This window comes from Mustela putorius, unplaced genomic scaffold, assembly GCF_011764305.1.
Source record: "Mustela putorius furo isolate JIRA1106 unplaced genomic scaffold, ASM1176430v1.1 tig00003859_pilon_pilon_pilon, whole genome shotgun sequence".
NCBI lineage: Eukaryota > Metazoa > Chordata > Mammalia > Carnivora > Mustelidae > Mustela > Mustela putorius.
The window spans coordinates 31715481-31730676 of NW_025422011.1; the positions used below are offsets into that span (position 1 = coordinate 31715481).

Here is a 15196-nt window from a genome sequence, read left to right on the forward strand (position 1 = left end):
CCAAGATGTCACCACTGGAGGAAGCTGGGTAAAGGATACATGGGACCTTTTGTACTATTTTTGCAACTTCCTGTGTGTCTGTAATTATTCCAAAATAAAAAATAAAAGCAACAAAAATAGCCTTTAGTTAGGCTCTTGTCAATACTCTTTGACACTTAGAGGAAGCAGTGCTGAAAGATGAATTGATTAAATCCTGTTCATAGCAATGCTTTTATTTCATTATTATTTTTGAATGTCAACATATTATTTATTCATATGATTCAAAATTTTGAATGTATAAATGAGGCTTACAGTGGATACTCTCTCTCCCAGGCACTCCGTTTCCCTCGCCATTGACAACTATTGTTATTTGTTTCTTGTGCTAATTTTCCCGAGATTGTGTGCACATATACATACACATATGTACTTGTGAACACGTATGTGTGAACTTAAGTCTATTTGTGCACATGGATATTTATAAACTGTTCTGTTATTTTACTTTTCCACTTAACCATATCTTGGAGGCTTTTTATATCACTGTACAAAGAGCTTTCTTATCATCTGTTATGGCTGTACCACATCATCTTTTTTTTTTTTTTTTTTTTTTTTTTAGAGAGAGGGAAAGGAGAGATAAAGGGAGAGGGAGAGAGAGAATCTTTAGTAAGCTCCATGCCCAGCATGGAGCCAGATGTGGGACTTGATTTTGCGACCCTGAGATCATGATCTGAACTGAAATAAAGAGTCAGATGCTTAACCAACTGAGCCACCCAGGTGCCCCTGTACCACACCATCCTTTATGGTTCCCCCGTTGATGAACATTCATGTTGTTTCCAATCCTATTGCTTTTAAAGACAAAGCAGTAATGAATAATCTTGTTCATTTGTCACTTCCCAAGTGTGAGAGTGTGTTTGTAGAATAAATTCATAGAGTTGGAATTGGGTCAAAGATCCCGAGTCTTATCATCTTGAGAAGGCTAAATTGTCTTCTGTAGAGCTTGTTCCATATCACATACCCACCAGTAATATGTTTTATGAAATGCTTGTATTAATGCAGTGATTTTAATCTTTATTTGGTGTCTCCTTTGTGAGACTGGTGAAAGCTACAGACCTGGATCCAAGAGAAACAAAATCATACAGTGTTTCACATACAATTTCAGTTGGCTCAGAAACTCTGGATGGCTTTCCACGAACCCTAGTTTAAGACACTCTGCTGAAGCGGGAAGAGTTTTAGGGCCAACCGACCTAAGTTCACCCCTTAACTCTACCATTTCCCAGCTGTGGAATGTCAGTCAAGTGGTTTCACCTCTTCTTGTCTCAATTTCCTTTTGGAAGAAAAGGTACAACAATCCTATTTCTTAGGGCACTTGTGAGGGTACATACATACTTTTGTGTAGAGTATCTAATGTAGAGGTTGGAATATAGCAGGGGCTCAATGTATGGTTTGTATACACACCCACACTTCGGTCCCACACACACCCTTATGTGTACCCAATGCCTTCCATTCCTTTTCAGCCTAAGTTCCTAGTTCATCTCTGGATTAACTCCTGCTAGATTCACAAGATCAACCCTTGGAGCATCATTCCCTAAAGTGGGGTCTTTGGACCAACTGCATAAGAATCACCTGAGGGCCTTAATTAAAATGCAGATTCTTGCACATCTACTGTAGATCCATGGAATTAGAACTTTTGGAAGAGGGGTTCAAGGAACTTCATGCTTGGGGATTCTCACACACAGAGTGGAGTTAGAGAAGTAGTACTATACAGTTTGCTAAATTCCTTCTAGTTCCTATACCTGAAATTTTAGTAGTTACCACGATGTATCTTTGTTAGTGGGAACCTATACCCAGCAAATGGATAGGTGTAGACACATGAGGGAAAGCAGAACTAGTATGTGGTTCAGTCTCTTCTGGTTCTATCTACAAAAATACTATTTTTAAGGGTGTAACAGCACAAACTCTATTCTCATCAGGAATATTTCTCATAATAACCAGGGAGACCAGGACTAGATGCCTATGGTTTGGGTTAAGATTGAGGCCCAGGGTGTCAGGTTTGTTGGAGAAAGCCTGCCATGGCTGGGATGGCTGACCCATGGCCAGGAGCTAGGAATAGGACTGTATTGGTCACCAGGCAGTGGTCACCAGGCAGGCTTGAGGGCATAGGCTTTGAAGCACCAATCCCTATAACTCTCAGAACTGGTAGATGATTTCTGGGGTGGCGAAAGATGGTCTAGGGCTGGAGTTGCCAGATTTAGAAAATGAAAATAGATGATGTACAGTTCAATTAACATTTCAGGTAAGATATCTATATCTTACCTGAAATTATATATATATATATATATATGAAATAAATGTGTCCTGTATAATATTTGGGACGTACTTACATTACAAAAGTTATGTATTTTTTAAATACATAAAGTTATGTATTTAAAAGGTTATGTATAAATACAAAAGTTATGTATTTTTTAAAGGTTTTATTTATTCACTTGAGAGAGAGAGAGAGAGTGCGCACACGTAAGCAGGGGGAGAGGCAGAGGGAGAAGGAGAAACAGACTCCCTGCTGAGTTGGGAGCCCGACTATGAGGCTCGATCCCAGGACCCTGAGATCATGACCTGAGTGGAAGGCAGATGCTTAACCATCTGAGCCACCCAGGTGCCCCAAAAGTTATGTGTCGTTTATCTGAAATTTGTATTTAAGTGGTGTCTTGTATTTTATCTGGCAACCTACCCAGGGCTTCTCTGACCTGCCTCCAGCTTCAGAAGACGGCTGGAGCCTCCATGTGACTTGCACAGAATCTGGAACTCTGTGACTTTGGCCCAAGGTGGGCACTGTACCCAAGGTGGGTGAGGAGCAAGCAGGGTCAGCATGTCTCCCTCTTCCAGGAGGGAGACAGCCTGTCCTTGCCTGCGTCTGGGAAGGGGCAGGAAATGAATTTGTGCCAATCAACTCGATGAGATGCTGGCACTATGCTAAGGCTTCACTATGGTCTCCTTTAGCCTTCCTGCAACTCTGAGTTAGGCATTATCGCTGTTATCCCTGTCTTGGAGATGAGGAGACTGGAACTCCACAATGCAAAGACCACAGGACTGCTGAGCGCAGGAGCAGGGATTGAAGCCCCTGGGGCTGCTGCCAGGTCTGGGATTAGCTGAACCTCCTAGGCCCTTCGCTCTGGTAATCCCAAGGGTTTAAGGTAGGAGCAGCCCCCGCCCATGAATCCCTGGGACAGGAAGTGTTCCCAGTTTCTCCTGGCTTGGGGCCAGGGTCTTGTCCAGCCTCACATGCTTGCTGGGGATTCCAGGCTGGGAGGCAGATCTGCAGTTTCTTTGGTCCCTGTCTGGCCAGGACAGTGCCCAGCAGCACGGGCTGCCCATGGGCACTGCCATCCACTGTGTGGGTGCCCGTAAGAGGCACTCAGAGCAAGCTCCTGACTCACAGGCTCAGCCTGCCCTAAGCTCTGGGGCCGGCCTGGTTAGCTTCCCCTGCTGTCAGCCCCCCTGAGTGGGGCCAGAGGGGGCTCCCCGAGGAGCTCCGGGCTCTAAGTCCCAGCCCCTCTAGGAGGAGGCGGTGGCCGCGGCTCAGCAGCCAGAGGCTTCTCAGCTCGGAGCTCCAGAGCCAGATGTAACATTGACCTTAAATGGTAAAAGCTCCCCAGAGTGAAGAGAGGCTGGCCAGAGGAGGAAAGGGGAATAACTCAGTTTTAGGTAAGTCATTGCTATATCTAAGAATAACCTGCTCTTCAGCTGGGACGCAAGGGAACCCTTCTCCTCCTTAAAGGTACAGGGTGCTGGGATGGGGGCGCTTGACTTTAACTTTTAGGGGAGTTGGCTTTGTCGGGTGCCATTTCAGCTGAGTATGTTTATTGTTGCTGTCATGATTTTTAAATAAGAAGTGAATCTTGCCAGTCCTAACTTAATTAAACCGTGCTCTGTCTGCTGCTGTTGGAAAGCATGCACAGGCTAGGGTGAAAATGTGGGTTCTGACTGGAGAGCCCACCCCCAGATTTCCCGTAGACCCCTCTGGGGAATAGAGGGTCCTCAGCTTATGTAAGACCCCCGGCAGGGCTTTCCTCCCACTGCCTGCTACCCTTCGCCCAGCTCTGCTCTGTGCTTACTTGTGTCTCCCTCTGTCCGCTCCCCCAACCCTGTGCCACAGTCCTGTCCACTTAGGACCCTGTGCAGGCCCAGCCCTGTCTCTGTCCTTGATCCTGCCCCTGTTTCTGTCCCTGCTCCTCCTGTCCTGTGTTCTGGTCTGTTTTCATCTCTGTCTCCATCTCTATTTCTGCGTCCAGCTTTGCCCCCTGTGCCCCTTCCCTTCTCCATGGAGGGGGTACCTGTGCCCAAACTGTGCCCCTAGCCCTGCTCACCTCAGGAAGCTCAGTGTCAAAGCTATCCTATTATAAACGGCACTCAGGCTGGCTTTCTCCAAAGGAGAGGCCAGCAGACAGAAAGCAGAGAAGGGCCTAGATATCTTGCTCCCTCCTGCCCAGGAAATATTTGTGAAAGCCTGGAGATGCTCTGCAGTTCGAGTCAACAGAGTGTAGGGTCTGGGAACCCTGGCCAGGACTTCTGCCTCCCAGAGCTTGGCAGCTGGTGTACTCTTAACTCTCTCAGACTGCTCTTGGGGGGTTGCTGGGTGGGGGGAGTAAAGCAGCCCACAGGCTTGTCCGAGCTGGATCTCCAGCAGGGGAAAGGAGGAAACTTCCCAGGACTGTTCTGGCTGGAAGCACTAGGGAGTCAGAGTCCGCTAAGGGCTCCATCATCCCCACCAGGGGCAATGACATGCTGGTGACACAGGTGGGGTTAACTCCCCTGAAACCTCACCCAGTACTTTCTGGAGAAGAAATACAGGTTAAATGACTTGCCAAAGGTCAGACCACTAAGGAAGAGCCGTTCTAGGACTCAAACCCAGGTCTGACTCTAACGGCCAAGTTAACATAGCTATGAGTGAGAGGGTACTCCCATTTCCTGTGATATCTGACCAAATGGACAATACAGTTGTCATCGTCATGTTTGGTTATCCTTGGTACAGTGGTGTGTGTGTGTATGTGTGTGTGTGTGTGTGTGTGTGTGTGTGTGTGTCTGTGTTGGAGGTGACTATATTCACATCTAATGCACATTTCTTTATGTTTCTAGTAAGTGGGACATTCCTGCATACTCTCAAAGGTCATCTGGGAGATATAAAGAGGTGCTAATTGCTCCAGCATGATCAGTGATCCCATAAACATATTTTCTGGAAGAAGGAAACAAACAAACAAACAAACATACCATTCTTGATATGCATCGAACCCTGTTCCAAGCACTTCCCATATAGTAATTCAGCATCCAACACCCTCTAGGGTAGGAATTATTATTACTGTCCTCATCTTGTAGATGGGGACGTTTTAGTATAGAGATGTCATACAGCTGGTGAGAGGTGATCCCAGGCCCCTGTCTCGGCAGGCTCTGTTCCTAACCACCATGCTCTGTTTTTCTCCAGTTGGTGCCACATCTGAGAGGGCGGCGGGGGAGCAACGACTGTCTTCCGATGCTCTGTCTAAGGCTATGGATTTCTTGTGCCCTCCTCAGTAATGCCATGAGGGTGGTATCTTTACCCAGTTTTACAGGGAAGACACTAGGACTAGGGGATGTTACATGACTTGTCCAAGGTCACCCAGCCACCCCCAGCCACAGAGCAGGGAAGTTAGTATCTTGGATGAGGATTATAAATGCCTTCTTATTGGCACTGATTTCCGGGGATGGGGGGTCGGAACCAGTGGGCTTCTAGCTTCAGGCTAACGGTTCTGAGTCTCTGTGACAGGAAGCTGGATGCCTGGCCTGATGGGCTGAACTACATGTATGGTTCTCAGCTCCTCAAATGGCCCTGCCTCTTCCCCCAGTCTTGGTAATGAAGGTGGATGGATGCCGCTCACACCTCCAGCAGGAGTGGAGACTGAGCCCTGTGAGGGCAGAGACCTTGTTTCATTCTCCACTGTGTGTCCCACATCCAGAATGATGCTGGGAGGTGCTGAGGGTTCAGGATCAATTCGTTTTCCTTACGAAGGAATGGACATGATGCTCATACAGTGTGCTGCAGTTACATGGGGCCCTGGTTTATTGTGTATATGCCTGGTGATCAGATTCTTTTAGCTTGGCCAGTTGGGGTCTCAAGTTAGCTACCTCCCCCAACCTTGCCACCTCTTCTGGGAAGCCCCCATGGGGCCACTGGGCTGCCTCTCAGCCATTCTTTCTTTTTCTTTTTTTTTTTTTTTTGAGGGGTCTTGACCAAGGAGAAGCAGAGACCTAGATGGGTTGTAGAGGAGAGATTTTGCCCCTGCCACTTGGGGAGTTCTTTGAATTAGTGGAAGGGAGATAGAGAAAGAGTTCTTGTGTAGTAAATGTAAAAATTGATAAAAATTGAGTCCCACTTGATGTCCTGCTAGATTGTTATTTCACTTAATCCTTATGATAGTGAGGAGGCCGCTGTTGTGGAAAGAGGTATAGCGGTGTGCCCAAGGCCGTGTAGCTAGAAGGTGGTGAGCAGGGACTCCAGCTCAGGCTGTTTGGGTCCAAAGCAGGGACTTCCTGTGTTAGATGCCACCCTGCCTCTAGTTCGTAACATGTGTCTTGGGGAAGTTATTGGGTGCCACAGTCCAAATGATGGAAAAATCAAGAAAAGGGGGAAAGGGATATTGTGTTTTCCTTATAGACTCTGGAGTTCAGAGCCTGAGGTTCAGGGGACAGCTCAGGAGCAGCCTCACCAGATGGGATGCAGAGGCAGCAGAAACCTGTGACCTTGGACAAGCCCCGCCTTCTCTGCAAGGGCATTCTCCAGAGGAGAAGGAAAGGAGGTGATAGCCAGTCAGCCAGAAACCTCCGTCCCAGTGCGCCACAATTGTAAAAAACAATTTTCTTCTTTTTTTTAAAAATATTTTATTTATTTATTTGACAGAGAGAGATCACAAGTAGGCAGAGAGGCAGGCAGAGAGAGAGGAGGAAGCAAGCTCCCTGCAGAGCAGAGAGCCCGATGCAGGGCTCGATCCCAGGACCCTAAGATCATAACCTGAGCCGAAGGCAGCGGCTTTAACTACTGAGCCACCCAGGCACCCCATAAAAAACAATTTTCAAAGGCTGTGGTTAATCAGTTCTGGTTACTTTCTTCCTAGTACTTTTTAGATATATAATTTTTATTCAACTTCTTTTCCTGGTAATGAAAGTAATATATGTTCTGTGCTAAAATTTCTTAGAAAATATAGAAATAGATATAAATAAGAAATACAGAAGTAAATATGAAGAAATAAAAAATCCCTCCAGAATCCTGCCACACAGAGATAAATGTTGGGTTTTTTTTTTTTTGCTTTTTAAAGATTTTACCCATTTATTTGACAGAGAGAGAGCACAAGCAGGGGGAGTGGGAGAAGGAGAAGCAGGTTCCCCACTGAGCAGGGAGCCTGACGCAGAACTTGATCTCTGGACCTCAGGATCATGACCCGAGCTGAAGGCAGATGCTCAACCGACTGAGCCACCCAGGCACCCCAAATATTGTTAATATTACAGTGTACTTCTTTTTTATCTTTCTCTGCATTTTAAAAAACTAAGGTCTTACTATGTGTGGTTTTGTAGTCTGTTTTAAACATTTTTAAAAAGATTTTATTTATTTATTTGAGAGAGAGAGAGCACATGCACACAAGCAGGGGTCGGGTGTGGGGAGGGGCAGAGGGAAAGGGAGAAGCAGACTCCCCACTGAGCAGGGAGCCTCACAACGTGAGGCTCAATCCCAGGGCTCTGGAATCATGACCTGAGGTAAAGGTAGATACTTAACTGACTGAGCCACCCAGGTACCCCTGCTTTAAAAATTTTTAAGACTTGGGGCGCCTGCGTGGCTCAGTGGGTCAAAGCCTCTGCCTTTGGCTTGGGTCATGATCTCAGGATCCTGGGATCCAGCCCCGCATCAGGCTCTCTGCTCAGTAGGGAGCCCGTTTCCCCCCACTCCCTTCTCTCTGCCTGCCTCTTGGCCTACTCGTAATCTCTGTCTGTCAAATAAATAAATAAGAATCTTAAAAAAAACTTTTTTTTTAAGACTTAGTTCTTCCAGGGCAGTTTTAGGTTCACAGCAGGAAGGAAGGTACAGAGATTTCCCACATACCCCCTGCTTCACATATGCACAGCCTTCCCCATTAGCAACACCCCCTACTAGAGTGGTTCATTTGTTACAATGGGCAAACCTACACTGACACATCATTAGGAGCCCAAGTCTACAGTTTACCATTGGTTTCACTCTTGTTGTTCATTCTCTGGGTTTAGGCAAATGTATTAGGACATGTATCCACCCTTATAGTATCATGCAGCGTAGTTTCACTGCCCTAGAGATCCCCTGTGCTCCAGCTACGCACCCTTCCTTCCAACCCTAACTCCTAGCAACCACCGATCTTTTTACTTTCTCCATAGTGTGGCCTTTTCCAGAATGTCAGATAGTTGGAACCACACAGTATGTGGCCTTTTCAGACAGGCGTCTTTCACTTAGCAACATGATTTGAGTCTCCTCCATGTCTTTTCATAGCTTGATAACTCATTTCTTTTCAGCAGCGGATAATACCCTGCTGTCTTGATGTACTACAGTTTATTTACCCACCCACTTACTGAGGACATCTTGGTCTGACTATTTTTTTTAAACCAGAAATTTTATCATGATCACTTTTCCCTCTCATTAAAGATACTTCAAAACATGATATTTTGATGGTTGTATAATACAGAGTAATTTTAGCTGTGCCACGGATCATGGTTCCTCTTGTTGGGCATGTACAAATATGGTTTTCCTTGGGGGACAGTCCCAGTTGCACACACATGATGGCTTTTCTGTACATGTATGTAGTTTGGAAACTCCGCCCTTAGAGGCGGGCTTGTGTGGTGGGGCCCATGGTGGGGCTTATTCCTCAAGATGATAGTAAGTAAGTGGGGTACTGACTCAGCCCTAAACACACGTACTCACATCACAAGAATGTTATTCCCTTGTCAGTTATTTTTAGTCTTTGCATGAAGAAGAAAGCCTAGATCCGAGGAAGCCTGGGAATGAGGGGGCTTACAGGACTCTCAGCACTAAAACCAGAAGTCTGAGGCCCGTTCAGGACAAGATGCTCACCGTGGCTTGAACCGAGTGTGCCTTCAACACTTCCTGACAAAGTGAGAGCAAGCCTTGGGCCTGGAAACTTTGTCAGGCAATAACCAGTATTTAGTAAGTGTTTTCACTTTGCTTTTATAACTCCTCTCTTTGTGATATAAGTGGGACAGAGTTGTTCATTTATGGTAGGGATAGAAAGTTTCCTTTTTGGATAAATGTAAAGACAAGGGTAGCTGACACTTTCTGAGACTTACTTTGTGCTAGGTGCTGTGATCAGGCCTTACTGGCAGTACCTCATTTCGTCCACATGGCAACTGGCTGAAGTAGTTGCTCTGATCATCCCTGTTATACAGATTAGGAAACTGAGGCACAGAGAGCGCAAGGCACTTGTCCAGTAACACAAAGCTGGGAAACAGCAGAGTTGGGACTTAACCCTGGTTTTCTAGCTCATTGCTAAGGCAAATTAAAAAATGTTAAACCAATCAACGTTTAGGTGGCACATGGACATGGCAAAAAAAAAATGTGATGGTGCTATGCAGGTGACCCAAGTTTAGGAAACACTGGCGTGGAGGAAATCGGGATTCTATGAGCAGCGGCACTAGTGAATGCAGGATGTGGGGGACAAGATCATACACTGCTCAGAGAGGCTAGCATGCAGGGCAGAGGGCATGGCGGCGGCCCTGGAAAGAGACACACAGGACCACATGGGGTGCTGCCACTGACTGGCTAACTAGGAGGATGTTTCCAGAAGCCCAAGACATCAGGAGAGAAAGCCTGAAGACACCCTTATTGTTGCTTGTACACGTGTGGTCAAGAGTGCTGGCCCCCAGTCAGGAGGTGTCAACCACACCTACCCTCATTATCATCGTGGGAGATGTCATCTTGAGCTAGAGGCAGCACCATGTTCTGGTGGGACGTGTGGCCCCCGGAGTAACCGTGTGGCTCCACCATGGGCCGTCTGTCTATCTTGGCTGTATCTAATCTCGCAGAGCTTCAGTTTCTTCTCCTGTGAGATGGAGATAATGATGGTGATTTACAGGGCCAAATTCCTTAGCCAGGGTGTTCTTAGCACCCAATAAACATTAGCTATTATTGTAGCTAGCCTCTGTCTGTCCTCTTTCAGAGATTCCATCAGGGAGATTTCTGTATGGGGGGAGGCTTTGCCCGTAATTCTGGGTCCTATCCTCACCTCCATTAATGCCCCAAGGACAGTAGTGGACTTATTCTCTAGACGACTGTCATTGGCATTTGGTGGGTTCTCTAAGGAGGTCCAATGAAAGCAACTTATTCCTTCACTTAAGCTGTAAGTTTCGTGGAGAAGTCAATCTAACATCTCCCTTATGATGGATAAGGCTGGTATTGGAGAATGGGACTTATATTGGCAGGCAAGCAGGCTTTCTTTATTATTATTATTATTATTATTATTTTAAAAACCCAATTCCAGTTTAACATATAGTGTTTTAATTTCAGGTGTACACCGAACCCATCCTTCTACCTTCCTCACCTCTCATAACCACCAGTTTGTCCTCTATAGTTAAGAATCTGTTTCTTGGCTTGTCCCTTTTTTCCTCTTTTCATTGTTTTGTTTCTTAAATTCCATATATGAGTAAAATCCTATGATATTTGTCTGTCTCTGAATGACTTATTTCACTTAGCATTATTCTCTCTAGATCCATACATGTTGTTGTAAATGGTAAGATTTCACTCTTTTTTATGGCTGGGTTATATTTCTTTATACATATGTATATCACATCTTATTTATCAGTTGATGGACACTTGAACTGCTTTTATAATTTGGCTATTATAAATAATGTTGGTATAAACATAGGGGTGCATATATCTCTTCGGATTAGTGTTTTTGTATTCTTTGGGTAAATACCCAGTTGTGGATCATATGGTAATTGTTTTTAATTCTTTGAGGAACCTCCACATGTTCTCCCTCATACACTCCCACCAACAGTGCTAGAGGGTTCCTTTTGTTCCACATCCTCACCAACACTTTCTTCTTGAGTTTTTTTATTTTAGGCATTCTGACAGGTGTGAGGTGATGTTTCATTGTGGGTTTGATTTGCATTTCCTTGAGGTTGAACATCTTTTCACATGTCTGTCAGCCATCTCTACGTTTTCTTTGGAGAAATGTTTGTTCATGTCTTCTGCTCATTTTTAAATTGGATTATTTGTGGTTTTCTGGTGTTGGGTTGTGTAACTTCTTTATATATTTTAGATACTAACCCTTCATTGAGTATGTCATTTGCAAGTATTTTCTTCCATTCAGTAGGTTGCTTTCCAGTTTTATCAATTGTACTCTTCACTGTGCAGAGAATTTTTATTTTGATGAAGTCCCAATAGTTTCTTTTTGCTTTTGTTTCCCTTGCCTCAGGAGACATATCTAAAAAAATCTTGCTATGGCCAATGTCAGAAAAATTACTGCCTGTTCTCTCTTCTAGGATTTTTATGGTTTTGGGTTTCACACTTAGGTCTTTTATCCATTTTGAATTTATTTTTGTGTAAGGTGTTAGAAAGTGGTTCAATTTCATTCTTTCTTTTTAAAATTCGATTTCATTAACATATACAGTATTATTAACTTCTGGGATAGAATTTAGTGATTCATTAGTTGCATATAATACCCAGTGCTCATTACATCAAGTGCCCTCCTTAATGCCCATCACACAGTTACCTCATTCCCCTACCCATATCCCCTCCAGCAACTCTGTTTGTTTCCTAGAGTTAAGAGTCTCTTATGGTTTTTATTTTTTTTTCTTCCCTTCCCCTATGTTCATCTGTTTTGTTTCTGAATTTCCACATATGAGTGAAATTATATGGTATTTGTCTTTCTCTGACTGGCTTATTTCCCTTAGCATAATACCCTCTAGTTCCACCCGTGTTGTTGCAAATTGCAAGATTTCATTCTTTTAGATGGCTGAATAATATTCCATTTGCATGTGGCTGTCCAGTTTTCTCAACACCATTTGTTGAAGAGACTATCTTTTTCCCATTGCATATTTTTACTTTCTTTGTCAAAGATTATTTGACAAAGTTGAGGTTAAGCCAATTTACCCCATCCCTACGGAGTGCCCTCTAGTGGGGGCAGGTCCTGCTTAAATCATAGAGCAAGGAGGAGCAAGAAGAATTTTTTCCCCTGCAAGCAGCACATTCCCAAGAGAAAGGGAAGAGGAAAGGGCTGAGCTAGTCAGGATGACTCTTGTCAGAACTCACTATCAGATATCCATTTTCCTGGCAGGTGGAGGTCGGGGGGAAGCCAGGAGTCTTACACTCTTGTGGCTCTTTCCACGTGAATGAAACAATCATGTAGGAGAAGCATTATGCCCTTAATGGGACCACAGTGAGGGCCCACGCTCTGTTGCAAAGCTGGTCTCTCAGGTGATGTACATTTGGCAGATATGTCACACCCTCGTAACAGGTAGGGAGTTTTTCAGGTTACAGGAGCTGCCATGTAGTTCCAAGAGGGTGGCCACCCCAGCTCCTCCTTTTTCCCAAGGGATGGAAAAGATGGAACCCCATCCTTTCTCTTCACAAGTTGCCCAGTGGGCACCTGTTTGAAGAACAGTCTTTCTGGGGACAAGAAAATCATCCAACCAGAATTGTGTGGTATGAATTTGGTTTCATGCAAATTCCATTTAGGCAGCTCCAGTCAGACAGCAAATGATCTCCTAATCACCCCTTCCTCTGGGATATTTTATACAGATAGACAATGAAAGGAGGGGTTCAGAACTACCATTGTTTGATCATGCTATTCATGCCAGGCATTTTATATATACTATCTTGTTAAACTCAGACCATAGCCATCTAAGGAAGATGTTTGTGAGCAACCAATTCAGGCCACTAATTCAAGACAACTAAGAGTAACTAGTAAGTAAAGAAAGAGAAATTGAATTAAAAAACCATCAAACCCCTAATCCACAGCAACTTCCATCTGTTTGGCTCAAGCACCCAGGCCATAGGGCAGAGTGAGAATGTTCAGCTCCTGTCCCTGCTCCTATCGTTGGAGCCCAGGTGGTCCTGGCACTGCTGCTTGGAGCAGAGGCTTTGAGCTTTGGGGCAAGAGTCTGGCAACCTACTCTATTTGGACTTCTCTACTTTATATCTCTCTTTTGTCTTCTTTCAGTATGTGACAATCCTGATCAGGTCTCATAACCTTGTCTATGGGCAGACCCCTCTTCTAGTAGGAAAATACAAGTCTAGAATCTCTACTGCAAGAAATGCCATGTACTACATTCTCCAACTCACCAAGACTTGTGCCCTAAAAGATCATAGATCCTGCCATGGTCACCCCGTCTGCATCAGAGGCAGTGTGAGGTAGTGGTTGGGACCTCAGCTTCTCAAGTCAAATTACCTGAATTCAAGTCTCAGCCTTGCCACTTACTGCCTGACCTTGGGCAAATGATCTAACTTTTTCTACTTTCTTTCCTAATGTACAAAATAGGGCTGACAATAACCACAATATATCTTGCTCAAAGACTTGTTATGAAGATGAAATGGATTGGTGTATTTAAATAAGTCCTGTGTATAGGTAATTAATGAATAATAACTGTTATTCAAGCCCAGGTTGACATCAAGCTCATGAAACTCCTCTATTTTGTGGCCCCAGATGGTTGGGCTTTTCAAAGGGCTGTCCTGTCACAATATTTTCAATCTGTTTGGGGCTTGGGTCCTTGTAGGAAGAATAAAATGTCTTCCTGGGCTTCTTACCTAAGTCATATTTCTTGTTCCCCAGCTGGAATCAAAGTGGTCCCTAATGTAGGTTGAGAGGTGATGGTGATGAGGCTAAGTATGGTCAGGAGGAACCTGTATCTGGATGCCAAGAGGACCCCCTAAGGAGCATCATCTTGGAGATGTTCCAAGGTCCTAAGCCTGGTCAGTGGCCTGGAGTTGATTGTTCACATGGATATGATTATCAAACTCATAAGAGACTGAAGTATATAATTCTGAATGTGTGTGTACTAATGTATGGTGAGAGACAACACTTTCCAGTGGCAAAAACAAACAAACAAACAAACAAACAAACAAAAAACCAACCCTGGAAGATGAAGCTTATGCTCAGAAGGTAGAAAATTCTGAGGGGTGTTTCACCCAGACTATAGTCTGGTCTGCTAACCATCTCTGCCTACAACAGAAGAGACTTCCCCAGAGCACAGGGTCCTGGAAGCCTTAGATAAGCATTTCTCTCTGGAGTCCCCTTTTATTTTGTAGAAAGATGGGGTTTGCTGGAAGGTAGTTCAGAGAATCAAAGGAAAAAGTAGACAGCTAGGCCTCAGGAAGATAATCTCCAGGGCAATGCTGAGGGACCTAATAGCAGGAACTTGCCAACTGTTTCTCTAGAGCAAAGGTTTTCTCTAGGACAAAGGTTTTCTTGATGGCTCATATCATCAATTTAAAAAATTATTTTAGCATGTACCTTTGATTTATGTGCATTGTTTTATTTTAAATCATATTCATGAGCTACATTAGTATGCCAGTTATTTTGTAAAACATATAAAACAGAAAATTTTAAGGGTGAACAAAATGAGTTTGCATAAGAGATTTTCTCTCCATCTGCCCCTCCCACTGCTTGTGCGTGCCTCCTCTCAAACAAACAAACAAACAAACAAATAAATAAATAACATCTTTTAAAAATTATTTATTTATTGGAGAGAGAGACAGAGCATGAGCAGGGGGGAAGAGGCAGAGGGAGGGGGAGAAGTAGAAACAGGGCCTTGGGGGCACCTGGGTGGCTCAGTGGGTTGGGGTCTCTGCCTTCAGCTTAGGTCATGATCCCAGGATCCTGGGATCAAGCCCCGCTTCAGGCTCTCTGCTCAGCAGGGAGCCTGCTTCCTCCTCTCTCTCTCTCTCTCTCTCTGCCTGCCTCTCTGCCTACTTGTGATCTCTGTCTGTCAAATAAAAAAAAAAAAAAAAGAAAGAAAGAAAGAAACAGGGCCTTGATCACAGGACCCTAAGATCATGACCTGAGCCCAAGGCAGACATTTAACCGACTAAGCCATCCAGGTGGCCCCCAATCAAGGCTTTAAACCTTTCAGCCATACTTACAATTTCTTGGGTTACTTCCATTTATAACTAATCATATCCCTTGCATGTGGTTTTTCACATGGTTGTATTGGAAGGCAGCCTTAT

The 15196-nt window shown here is 44.5% G+C and overlaps 1 protein-coding gene across 3 annotated transcripts in view; it reads left to right on the forward strand.

Moving 5' to 3' along the window:
- Window positions 1-3269: 3269 nt before the first annotated feature.
- IRAG1 (inositol 1,4,5-triphosphate receptor associated 1) overlaps window positions 3270-15196 on the forward strand; it is a 128066-nt gene continuing 116139 nt past the window's right edge. Inside the window, exon 1 of one of the 3 annotated variants that reach the window (XM_045065831.1) lies at window positions 3270-3675. In XM_045065831.1, the coding sequence (XP_044921766.1) occupies window positions 3609-3675 (67 nt within the window). In that variant the 5' untranslated portion in view covers window positions 3270-3608. Of the gene's footprint in view, window positions 3749-15196 lie in introns of all 3 variants that reach the window. The other 2 variants (XM_045065835.1, XM_013055816.2) reach the window with 2 other exon arrangements.